The sequence below is a fragment of the Astyanax mexicanus genome, chromosome 3 (genome assembly GCF_023375975.1).
Source record: "Astyanax mexicanus isolate ESR-SI-001 chromosome 3, AstMex3_surface, whole genome shotgun sequence".
NCBI classification, from domain to species: domain Eukaryota; kingdom Metazoa; phylum Chordata; class Actinopteri; order Characiformes; family Acestrorhamphidae; genus Astyanax; species Astyanax mexicanus.
Genome location: NC_064410.1, coordinates 10,834,505 through 10,847,164, shown reverse-complemented (window position 1 = coordinate 10,847,164; position 12,660 = coordinate 10,834,505). Strand labels below are relative to the sequence as shown.

At 37.7% G+C, this 12,660-nt stretch overlaps 1 protein-coding gene across 1 annotated transcript in view; it reads right to left on the bottom strand.

The window, feature by feature from the left end:
- Positions 1-1,651: 1,651 nt before the first annotated feature.
- Positions 1,652-12,660, bottom strand: part of LOC125799332 (GTPase IMAP family member 4-like) — a 42,887-nt gene continuing 31,878 nt past the window's right edge. The window contains exon 2 of the mRNA XM_049475858.1: positions 1,652-2,982. Coding sequence (XP_049331815.1) covers positions 2,371-2,982 — 612 coding nt within the window. The 3' untranslated portion in view covers positions 1,652-2,370. The remainder of the gene's footprint in view (positions 2,983-12,660) is intronic.

Here is a 12,660-nt window from a genome sequence, read left to right as displayed (position 1 = left end):
TAATATCAGCTTTACTTATTGTAATCAGTTTTGCAGACCAACCTCACAATTTGAATATTTAATATTTTATCTTATATAGACAGTCCAGGAATGAAGATACATAAATCGATTATTAATATTAATTAATTGTAATATAAGTTGTACTAAATTAAGCTGAATTGTAATTATTTAAATGTCAGTTATTTCTTTAACAGCATCAGCACTAATGATCATTCATACAGAACGGTAAATTGTTGTTATTGTTGTGAACTGTAAACACTTTAACACACTCTACATTGTTTACACACTTTACTCCAGCAGGGGGTGCAGTACACACACACATACTGGTAGAGATGAAAGAGTGATTGGTGTTTAATTTTTACACACAAATTTTACACACATTTCTGTAGATAAATGTTCTCCACTTCTTGGAGAATTTTCATAAAGAATGTTTATTCATTTAAGGAACATTTACTCAGCATCAGTTAATGGAGCTCAAACTGCAGCAATTCCAGCCTTCAGTCTGAGGTGATTTATAGACTAAACCAAAAAATAAGAAAAAGATTTAGACTTGATTTTCAAGAAGAAGATTTAACCTGGTTTTGGTTCATCACTGCTGTGTAGCCAGCTTTGCTCTCAACTGATTAACCAGAATAATTGACTAAATAATTTTAATTAGCTTAATCCAAAAGTATCCAGTATGAGCGTTTTATTACTTCTTATATTAGTGTTTTGTAAAAAAACATTTCTGCTAAGGTCTTTAAGTGCATGGACCACATTCAATACTAGATAATGAAGGAGTGTTAATGAATGATGTACTACTGTGTGCTTTACTAGGATATAATAAGAATAGTAATTGTGATACTGGTTATAACAGTGTTATAGAGTGAAACACATGGTAATTTAGACCCCTGCATAATTTTGTACTGCAGAAGAAACAAGCATTAATAAACACAATTACAAAAATAAGAGTAAATGAGTTTATTAGAAGCCGCATTTAAGTACAAGTATTGTTAGTTAAAGAAACAATCATAAACTTCAATATAATCAGTAGATATAAGAATAATACAGAATAATATTACAGCCATCAGACTGTATGCAATCAGTTTTACTTGCTACATGCTTTATCACATTTTAAATGAAGCTGCAGATTTCATCAGGGTTTATATTTCACAGCTCATGATAAAATAATTTCCATTAATACATTTAATTAAATATATAATGAAATATTTGTTTATTAATCATTTGTGCTGGTATTGTCTTTCACCTGCAGAAATGCAGAATTCAGCTTTACTGTTACTGTTACTGATTGTGTGATTAAAGCTTCTGTAAAAACCTAATCAGCAAACTTTACACACAACTGTTTTTTTTCGTTAATTAACAAACATGAAACACACAACCGTGTCTAAAGCCAGGTTCATGCTCTAAAGGTCTAAATTGATCTGTGGTGAAGTGGAACTGTGTTTTGTGGAATGATGGTGCTCCACCCAATACTTTTAGATTACTTTGTTGGTGGACTTGTTGAGTCTCCAAATCATCCTAACATGTAGATTTAGTAGAAAGTCTTTCTGTGGCTTTAACAAAAACAGAATTAACTATTTTTAAATACACTAAAGAAAGATCAATGAGTAGGTGTCCCAATTAAAATAACTAGTTGTCATATTTGGGACAGGACACACGCAGATACAGATTTTGTTCTTTATTAAAGAATACAGCGGTACAGGAGTAGTCAAAAACAGAAGCAGTAAATAACCAGCAGACAGGAGCCACGTAAACAAAACCATATCATAAACGGGACCAGTCCAGAGAATCATACACAGGAAGGCCAGCAGCAGGGTTAGACAAAAAGGCAGAAACAATAAACAGTCCAGGTCAAACACGGTAAATCCAATAATAGAGGAACAGGCAAAAATCGGCGTCTAAAAACAAGAACAAGGTCATACACGAAATTCAGAGACTAGAGATCAGAAACGCTGCGTAATAAGGATAAACAAACAATACTACGCGTGAGGAGCTCTTTTATAGTGCCAGTGATCAGTCTTCAGGACTTTCTGGAGGAAGCAGGTGATGTGTCATGTGATCAGGTGTGTGCGTGATGTCAGCGGGTGGTGTGCTCTGGGTAGTGTAGTTGTTAGACTGAGAACCTCCGTTAGAGCTCAGTGTGGAAGAAACAGGAGCGCTTTCAGGACCAGACATGACACTAGTCTGAAATGTGTTGTGAATGGTAACAGACATTGATGTTGTTCTGATCAGCATGAGTAATTTAAGATAAGAAATTTCATGGGATAAATGTAGAGGCTGCATTTTACATACAGGAAAACAGAGTACATGTAACAGAGATATCATACTTTAAGTGTTTTAGTCTAGAATCCATTTCTTTCATAAAGCATTTCAATCTGCTCCTAATGATTTCCCTATTGATGCTCCAATTATTGCACCTAATGGTCCCAATACAGATCCTATTAGTGCTCCTATACTTCTCTTTGTTTCTTTTTCCAGTTTAGCGCAGAATTCCTCTTCTGCTTGTCGTCTCGCCTTCTCCTCCGCCTGCTTCTTTATGTTTTCTTTCTCTCTCTCATATTTATCTTTCTGATATTGCAGATCGTTCTTCAACTGTTTTTTATGAGTCTGCTCTTTCTTTTCCATCTCCTTTTTGAAAGTCTTTCTCTGTTCTTTGAGTTTTTCATCCAACTCTTTCTTTCGCTCCTCATTCGTCTCCTTTATTTGAGCTTCTTTTTTCTGAAACTCTTCCTCTTGTATTTTTTTCTCATTTTCCACATTTTGCCGTTCTTTCTCCACGATCTTCTTCAGTTTCTCCAGTTCAGCTTCATGTTTGGCTCTCAGTTCTTCTTTCTCTCTCTCTATCTCCTCCTTTTTCTCATTCAAGATTCTCTGCTGTTCTTCTTGTAGAGCTTTCTCTGTGTTCTGGAACATCTCATTAGTGTAGCAGCTCCCTCCATTCACTGCCACCATGCAGTCGATCTTCTCCAGTAGATCAGTGACCTGGGTTTGGTCTTCAGGATTTATGTTGTTGAACACGTGGTATCTGTTTCCACACTGGTTAATGATATTCTGTAAGCTGCGTTCAGAATCTTTAATATAATCTTCAATGCTCCTTTTCCTCAGATCATCTCCTCTGGTGAAGAGCACCATGGTGTATCTTCTGGATTCTTCACCAAACCGATCTTGGATCATCTTCACTGCTTCTTTCTCCTCTTGTGTGAAGCGCTGTCCCACTGTCAGCACCAGCAGAAAGACGTGTGGACCTGGTGCAGCCATGGTGATACACTTAGCGATTTCCTTTATGATTTCTTTATTAGAAATACTCGTATCAAACAGTCCTGGAGTGTCGATCACAGTGACCCGTCTCCGTCTGACTTCAGCTGATTCTTTCTGACAGACGCTGGTAACTGACTTAGAGGAAAGTAACTCTTTGAAAACCTCTTTTTGCAGGATGGTGTTTCCTGTAGCACTCTTCCCCACTCCAGTCTTCCCCATGAGAACAATCCTTAGACCTCCTGTATCTGAGGAAGATTCTATAAAGATTCATGATGAAAAAAAAGGAAAAACAAATTATTATTAAACAGTTAAGATATTTATTTCCAATATAGTTTCAGAATATATATGTATTAGCTGAGAATGGAGTGTAGTTGCATTTATTTGATTTTACATTGGATCATTATTATTTATTATCATGATAATTATTGTACTTTTATGCAACATTTTATAGCTTTGAAAAGTTCACCAGTAAAAGAGAGATAACCTCTCATAATTGTATGTATAATACAAGCAACTAAATGTGACCAGCAGAACACTGCTTCTTCCACGAGCGTTTGTTTTTAGCTGTCAGCTGTCAGTTAAGATGCCGTACTGTTTCCAGCCCCCCCTTCTTTTTTTTTCCCGCAGAGCGCTAGGCGGCGTGAGCCCATTCAGCCACCGTAGTCGAGCCGCTGCGCTGTCTCCCCCTCCCCTCACAGAAACACCAGGTGTAAATCAGGTTAGCATTTGCCTCGGTGTGTTTATATATACGCACGGTAGCAGCGCAGGGACTAAGATCGCCAGTCTGTTGTTGGCTGTGGTGTGTTTTGGTGGTCGCGAGAAGGTAGGTTATTATATGTGGTACTATTTTAGGTTCATGGTGCATATTAACAAGTTGTTGTCCCTGTGTAGGTGTGTTGGCGTGTGTTTTATACAAGGTTCCCCTCTCCCCCTTGGCTCTTGGTGTATTAGCAACAAGCTTCAGCAACCACTGTAATACAGTAGCCGTTGCCGTGGCCTTACTGCGTTATCGTGACTGTATGCGGGTTGCTGGTGACAACGTTTACAAACAGGTATGCTCGCGGTATATTGTCTCTTCTATAGTGGCTATTGTAAGCATGTAATGGCTAACGTCTGTGTTTATGTAGGGAGGTAGTGTGGAATGGTATGACGGCTAACTGGATGTGAGCTTATGCTAGCCCCAGCTAAAGGTATTTTTTTAGTTCTTTTGTTCATTTGGTGGCTAGCCTTGTGAAATCGGGCTCTAATGGCTAACAGTTTATTCTGCTTTATGCTCAGGCCCTGTGTGTGCGTGCATCGCCATTGACTGGTCTAGGTGGCGCCTAAATCTTGGAACGTGCAGGCCTGGAAGCAGTTCCACGCCATCACCTTAGCTGTTTAATTCTATTATTATATTTTACTATCTACATAGTGATATTGGAGCCGCTGCTGTTTTATAGGGTTTGTTTTGAGTTTTGCTTTCGTTTGTTTGTGTTTCTTTGTATTTGTTTATTGATGGCCTTTGGCCATATGGTTTTTGATTTATAATGTGTGGTTCTATTCTTGTTTTATTTTTGGTTTAATTTGCTACATTTTCGTGATCATTTGATACTACTTTATGCTGTGTATTTTCCTTTTTTTCATTTGGTTGCTTAGTTGATGTGATTTTCTTTTGCAGTGCTTTGAATATTGTTAAGAAGTCGGTCTTAGTTTCTTTTGCGGGTAATTTTGGCTGTGAGGCATCCTCGTGATTTTAGTGGCCTGAGAATTATAAATTCTAATTGTCTCTTTGTTTTTATAAGACACCTGAGTGCTTGTGATTACACTTCCTGTGGTGGGGTGCTCCAGTGATGCTCCCTTCCTGTCTGTTCACTCGTGGTTTGGCACCTTAATTGCTGTGGTGTGAGTTCACGTGCACTGCACTTTTGTGTGTGTGTGTGTGTGTGTGTTAGAGACTTAGAAAACGTTGGATGCCCACAGCCAGTAGCCCAGCTTTTGGAGCTCCTGTGTAATTTTCTTCTTGCATGTTTTTGTTGATTTTACTCTATATTAATAAATTAGTGTTTTTTTATGAGTGTTTAATTAATAAATCTTCTTGACTCTTAAGTTCACGTCTCTGTATGTTATTCAGGCTTACCTGTGTAAGTGCCTTCTTTTATAGTTTATAATGCTAAGGCAGGGGTGTCAAACTCATTTTGGCCGAGGGCCACATTGGCATATTGGCTGTCCTCCGAGGGCCAGATGTAACTTATAAATGTAATAAAATGTAACCAAATGTAATATATGTAAATGAATGTAATTACTCCTTAATGTTAAATAACTCTCAATATATTATTTATTCAATCAAATATTACAGTTGCATGGAAAAAATGTTTGCTTGTTGCTCTATTAACATAAATCCTTTTAATTTGTCATGTCATGAAATCCAAAAACTCCATCAATCAAGAACCAAACTATTCAAGTGAATAGAAATGACATCAAGTTATATTAACTTTGAAATTATTAACTGAAATAAGGCTTAATAAATATAAAATCAAAAATTGTGAGCTGTTAAGAACATAGCATTTCCTCAGATTTAGCAGTTCCTCATCCAACCACTAGTGGGAGCTGCAGCAGCAGCACCACAAGTCCGCAGTCTTTACTGAGTCAGAGCTACAGCCCAGCCACGGGCTACTGGGCTCAGCTCAGCCAGTCTGGAGCGTTTTTAAAATTTTTAAGTTCTTCTGTGTATGAAATAAAGATTTTTGTAACCGAATATTACAGCTCTCTACAGTTCATCTTTCAGCCCAATCAGCTAACAGCAGCCGTTTAGAGCATGAGTCACTGCTGGGATTACATTATAAACAGGTCAGTTATCGCGCTGCTAACCTCAGGATGTTTATAACTACGGAGTTTAGTGGACACACCACGGCTGCAAGGTTAGACTGTTGAAGGCTACTGAAGACTATTAAAGGCTATTGGAGGTTATTGAAAGGGTCATTGAGGGCAGAAATCAGTAAAGGCTGGTTAGATAAGTGATTCACGTCCTCGTACTTTGCTGCGGGTAAACTGCGACTAGCGCTGTCACAGTGATGTTTATTAACGTCATTAAAACAGATTTTGTCAGCTATTGTCTTATAAATATTTACACAGAACTTATATCTCTCCTAAAAAGCGTTTATTTTGGTCAGTAACACTCTTCGTAACACAAAAGGCATACCGGTCTTTCGCCTTGAAGCACAGCCGTCCGTCTGCATCAACTTTTCTTTTTCTGGATATTATGGGATAAACATGTTTCAATTCCACCCGCGAAGTTACACCTTCCCTCCGGCAGGGTTTCCACATCAATGACTACACTGCCGTGTAGTGGCAGTAAGCCGTAACTTCGCGGGTAATACAATCGACAAGCATTGTGGGAAATGTATTTTTTGGTCAAAGAACGCTTCTGACCTATTTATTATAGACACTAAGATCTTACAAGCTCTCGCGGGCCACATAAAAAGACGTGGCGGGCCACATTTGGCCCGCGGGCCTTGTGTTTGACACATGTGTGCTAAGGTATTTCCTGGGGTGAAACCCCCCAGGTGGCGTAGTCAGGTTATTACTATACCACAGGTCACATAAAGCAACAAAGCAATCAGATAAGTTCATTTCACAAAATGGAGGAGAGACTGAAAATAGTATTTAATGCTCAGATTTTGTTGTTCTTTTTTAAAATAAACATCTTCATCTTAGTATATTAGTAGTTATTGAATTTATTATAGTATTGTACAGCATACTACAATTGATACTAATAGTTGTTAATAGTGTTATTTTTAACCTGAACAATTATTTTATTCCTACACTGTAAAAAAATATTAATTGACTTAACTCATCATTTTGCTTTTTTTGTGAATACATAACATTTTAAGTCTATTCAACTTAATTCAGTCAAGTTGTCATTTAGATTTGACTCAGTTAAGTTGTAAATGCATACAATTATAAGTTTATTCAACTTAACTAAGTCAAAGCTAGATTTTAACTTGAATCAGTTCAACTTAACTGACAGTATAATAATGGAGTATAAGAGTAAACTCCATAAAGAATTAACTCTGTAGCTCCAAGCCAGCATACTGTGATCACTAGAAACACAGAATAAAGTTAATGTGCTCTTACAGCCTACAAACACTGAGACCTGCCAATCAACACATAAATTACATTACTTCACACCCAGGATAAGGTAGCTTTGGGCAACAGACAACACAAAGATGGTAAGTAAGGGAGAGGCCACACCCAATATGCAAATATATGGTGCCAGGAGCCTTATGGGAAAGCTGTATAAACCAACACTGTAGAAAGAGCATTGACACGTGTAGTGAATAAAAGTTGGTTGAAATCACATTTTTTCATTGGCTCAACAAACATTTTTAAGTTTTCAGGTTGAAGTTCTCTGAACTCATTTTATTGAGTTGTACTGGCCGGTAAGTTCACTCAACTTAATAATATTAGTTCTTCTGACTAAAACACAGAATTACTTTTTAGAGTGTAATGTAAAATTGTTTCGCAACTGTAGGATAATTTTATTTCAATTTAATTAAATTTATTAAACATTTTAATTTTAATATTAGTAAAAGTAGTAGACATAGTGGTAGTGGGATCATTTATATGAAGTCATTATTATCTTTAATGTTGGTAGTTTTAATTGTTATTTTTAACATTAACAATATCAAACACATCAAAATGTAACTGTTAATGTTTCTCTTCACGCAGGTCTACTGAATCCTCCTTTGCACCAGCAATTTTCTCCACCCACTCAAGGCTATAAAAGCTGGGTGGCCCATGCCCCTACCTAGGGACATAGATAAGTATCAATTTCCAGGTCATAATTAGTCATTATGATTTCTTATGGAAACTGATTTTAGTTAAGTGTTTTTAAAAGGCTGGTGATTCAAAGTCTTTGAACCTCTGTTTGCAGGTTAAACACTTATAAATTCATATCAGCAGATGGAGTGGGTCTGAGCTGACAATTATATACACATTAGCTCAGGGTTCCAAGTAATTCATGTCTACACAATTACGCTTTTTTATGTTTTATTATCAACATTGTGTGTCAACATTAAAGAAGTTTTTTTCAACGAAGCACATACAGTGGCTTGCAAAAGCCACATTTCAGGCTTCAAACATAAAGATATGAAATTTTAATTTTTTTGTGAAGAATCAAAAAGTGGGACACAATCGTGAAGTGGAACAAAATGTATTGTATATTTAAAAAATAAATAAATAAATAAAAAACTGAAAAGTGGGGCGTGCAATATTATTCAGCCCCATTGTGTTAATACTTTGTAGCGCCATCTTTTGCTGTGATTACAGCAGCAAGTCACTTGGGGTTTGTCTCTATCAGTTTTGCACATCAAGAGACTTTAGTTTTTGCCCATTCTTTCTTACAAAACAGCTGGAGCTCAGTGAGGTTGGATGGAGAGCGTCGGTTTGTGAACAGCAGTTTTCAGCTCTTTCCACAGATTCTCGATTGGATTAGAGTTCTGGAGTTTAACTTGGCCATTCTAACACCTGGATATGTTTATTTGTGAACCATTCCATTGTAGATTTTGCTTTATGTTTCGGATCATTGTCTTGTTGGTAAATAATTCTCTGTCTCAGTCTCAGGTCTTTTGCAGATTCCAACAGGTTCCAGAATGGTCCTGTATTTGGCTCCAACCATCTTCCCATTAATTTTAATCATCTTCCCTATCCCTGCTGAAGAAAAGCAGGCCCAAACAATGATGCTGCCACCACCATGTTTAACAGTGGGGATGGTGTTTTCAGGGTGATGAGCTGTGTTGCTTTTACGCCAAATATAACGTTTTGCATTGTGGCCAAAAAGTTCGATTTTGGTTTAATCTGACCAGAGCACCCTCTTCCACATGTTCTGTGTGTCTCCCAGATGGCTTATGGCAAACTTTAAGCTAGACTTTATATGGATATCTTTAAGAAATTGCTTTCTTCATTCCATTCTTCCATAAAGGCCAGATTTGGCAGTGTATGACTGACTGTTGTCCTATTGACAGTCTCCCACCTCAGCTGTAGATCTCTGCAGTTCATCCAGAGTGATCAAGGGCCTCTTTGCTGCATCTCTGCTCAGTCTTCTCCTTGTTTGAGCTGAAAGTTTTGAGGGACGGCCGGGTCTTGGTAGATTTGCAGTGCTCTGATACTCCTTCTATTTCAGTATGATCGCTTGCACAGTGCTCGTTGAGATGTTTAAAGCTTGGGAAATTATTTTTCTATCCAAATCCGGCTTTAAACTTCTCCACAACAGTATCTCAGACCTGCCTGGTGTGTTCCTTGGTCTTCATGATGCTCTCTGGGCTTTAAACAGAACTCTGAGACTATCACAGAGCAGGTGCATTTATACGGAGACTTGATTACACAGAGGTGGATTCTATTTATCATCATCAGTCATTTAGGTCAACATTGGATCATTCAGTGATCCTCACTGAACTTCTGGAGTGTTTGATGCACTGAAAGTAAAGGGCCTGAATAATATTGCACGCCCCACTTTTCAGTTTTTTATTTCTAAAAAAAAGTTTTAATTATCAAATAAATTTCATTCCACTTCATGATTGTGTCCCACTTGTTGATTCTTCACAAAAAAAAAATACAATTTCATATCTTTATGTTTGAAGCCTAAAATGTGGCAAAAGTTTGCAAAGTTCAAGAGATATTATATACAAAAATGGATCAAAATCAGGAAATATCTATCATAGAAATGTGTGGTTATGATGTGTGAGCCCCGTCTTTATCCACTCTAATCTTAAATCACTTAAATAATTTTAATCATTTTTAATTTTATTTATTTACTTGTTCACGTGTTCCCTGGCAGATGTCGCCTGGATATGAGAATTAACTCAAAAACGACAACAACTGTTTGTTCAACTACATGTGACATAGCTGTTGTGTCATTGTGTTTCACTGTGTCTTTTTCTGTTTATGAATTCAGAGTAATATTAACCTATACTTACCTTGAGTCTGGTGTTTATTTTCTTCTTTGAGATTATTGATTGTTTTCTTCAGTTCTTCATTCTCAGATTTGTATTTCAGCTGTGTTTCCATCTGAGCTTCCAAATACATGTTAGATGTGTAGCAGCTTCCACTGTTTTTCTGAACCACATGTTCAACTTTCTGCAGAATTACTGACTTGTCTATGTTGGCTTCCAAAGTACGAACAAGTACTTTACCAGATTCAGCTACATCCCTAATAACATCATCCAACACTGCATCCTTCAGATTCTCTGTACTGATGAAGACTATGATGTAGCTGTTCAATTTCAATCCAAATATTCTCTGGATCTTCTCCAGTTCTCCTTTATCTTCATCAGTGAGGCGTCCCTCAGGAATGATGAAGAGAAAAGCATGAACTCCAGGATCACAGAGAGAGACACAGCGGAGAGTCTCCTGCATCACTTCCTCCTCTGAGAGCTGAGAGTTGTAGAGAGCTGGAAGCTCCACCAGGGTGATCAGACGTCCACATACTTCTGCTTCCCTCTTTACACACACTGAACTGGATTCTGCACTGAACTCTCTCTGACCCAGTATCAGATCTGATATGGAGGATTTTACTGATCCTTCACTCCCACACACAACCAGGTTCAGCCTCTCAGACCCTGAAAGAGTTAAAACTGTGGATCAGACTTAGAGGCGGAGGAAATTTCATTCTGTGAAATGTAATTATATTTGAAAATATTAAATTATATGTTCTGTATGTCAGATGTGAAGAAAATCTTAATCTTATTTTAATTTGTATTCTCTTTAACACAAAAACCTCAAGAAGAACCCACAAAAAAAATCCAACAGGTAAAAAAATATATATATTTTTTTTCATAAATTTTATTCATTTTATAGTAATCTGTTAGCAGTAAAAACACAAACGTCAACATAAAATATCTACAGTCTAATTTTTATTAATTAAAGTATTCTTACATATTTCCTTTGAGCTCTTTTCAGAGATTTGTTGTTTAGGCTGTTTCGTTTTCTCTGCTGTTTGTTCATGTTGTCGCTGTTTAATTGCAACTGGAGCATCTTCAAATTCCTTCCATTTTAGATGACTCCCTTCATTCTCCACAACCATCTTCACCACCATCTCCACAAGATCAGAGCGACTGCATCCCCTGCTGAACTCTACATGTGTGTTAGTGTATTCAGTGATGATCCTCTGAGATACGTTCTCTTTAGCTGGATCTACACAGGAGTCTGACTGCAGTAGATGGGTTGTTACTACCAGGGTGTGTTTATGAGGATCTTCAGACAGAGAGTGGAGGATGTAATTCAGCCTGTGTCTGTCTGTCTCTGTGAAATCATCTGGCTGTAGAACCAGCATTAAAACATGAGGCCCAGGAGAACACAGAGATGCACACTCTCTCACTCTCTTATCCAGTGTAGTCAGGGAGAGCTGAGGATGGAACAGGTGAGGAGTGTTGATGAGGGTGATGTATCTTCCCTCCTCTGTTCCTCCAGCTCTCTCACTGTGCTGCTCTACTGAAGGGGGCGGAGCTTCAGGATCAAACGCCTCTCTGCCCAGAATAAAGTTCCCCACTCTGCTGATCTCTGAGCTGTTCTTCCCCAGCAGAATGATCCTCAGGTCTGACACTGGTAACAAAGTGGAGCAAATTAGAACAAAATCTGTACATTGTATCACACTCTCAGCTGTCTCTGTGCACTAAGATCTGTTGAGAGCCTAAATTACTTTTTACAGTTGCTGAACCTGAACAACTTTTTTCAACTGAAGCACAAAAGTGAGGAAGCAGCCTCACTAATTTGAAACGATCTTCAGTGTATTATAACACATGTAGTATCTTGGGATAGATGTGGGCTGGAGCACCTGCACCTTTGGCTCTCACTGCCCAAAGTGCCTTTTTTCATATTACATTTTTTTGTGTAAGTGTATGTGTGAAAGTCATACCCGCCAGGAAACTACATATTTTACTCTTCTTTCCCGCCTTTTTCACGTATTAGTATTTTCCCGTAAATTTTCCATATTATATTAACTTACCCTCGCTGTAAATTGGGCTGCAGCGGCTGACCTTAAAACACAGATGGACGTACAGGGATTTTTATAAATGAAAGGTAACTGTAGGCTAACCATGTAAACTGTGATGACACTGTTAATGATAGCTGGTTAAAAGTGTGTATTTTCCACATGATCCAACTGATCAGCTAATTAATAATCCTTTATTGAGTTTACCTGTTAAAATCCCTTAGTCCCCTATTGATCATACATCAATCATTATGTAAATCAGCAGTGTATTAGACACATCATACCACCACTTACTTTATTAAATGCCTTTAAAGCAGAGAAAGCACTAGAATATGGAGAGAAGTGGGAATATGCAGGAACAGAGTTGAGAAACACTGCACTAACGTGACTTCTGTTCATTTGTAGTTTATAGTAACACTACAGACCTAGAGCTGGGC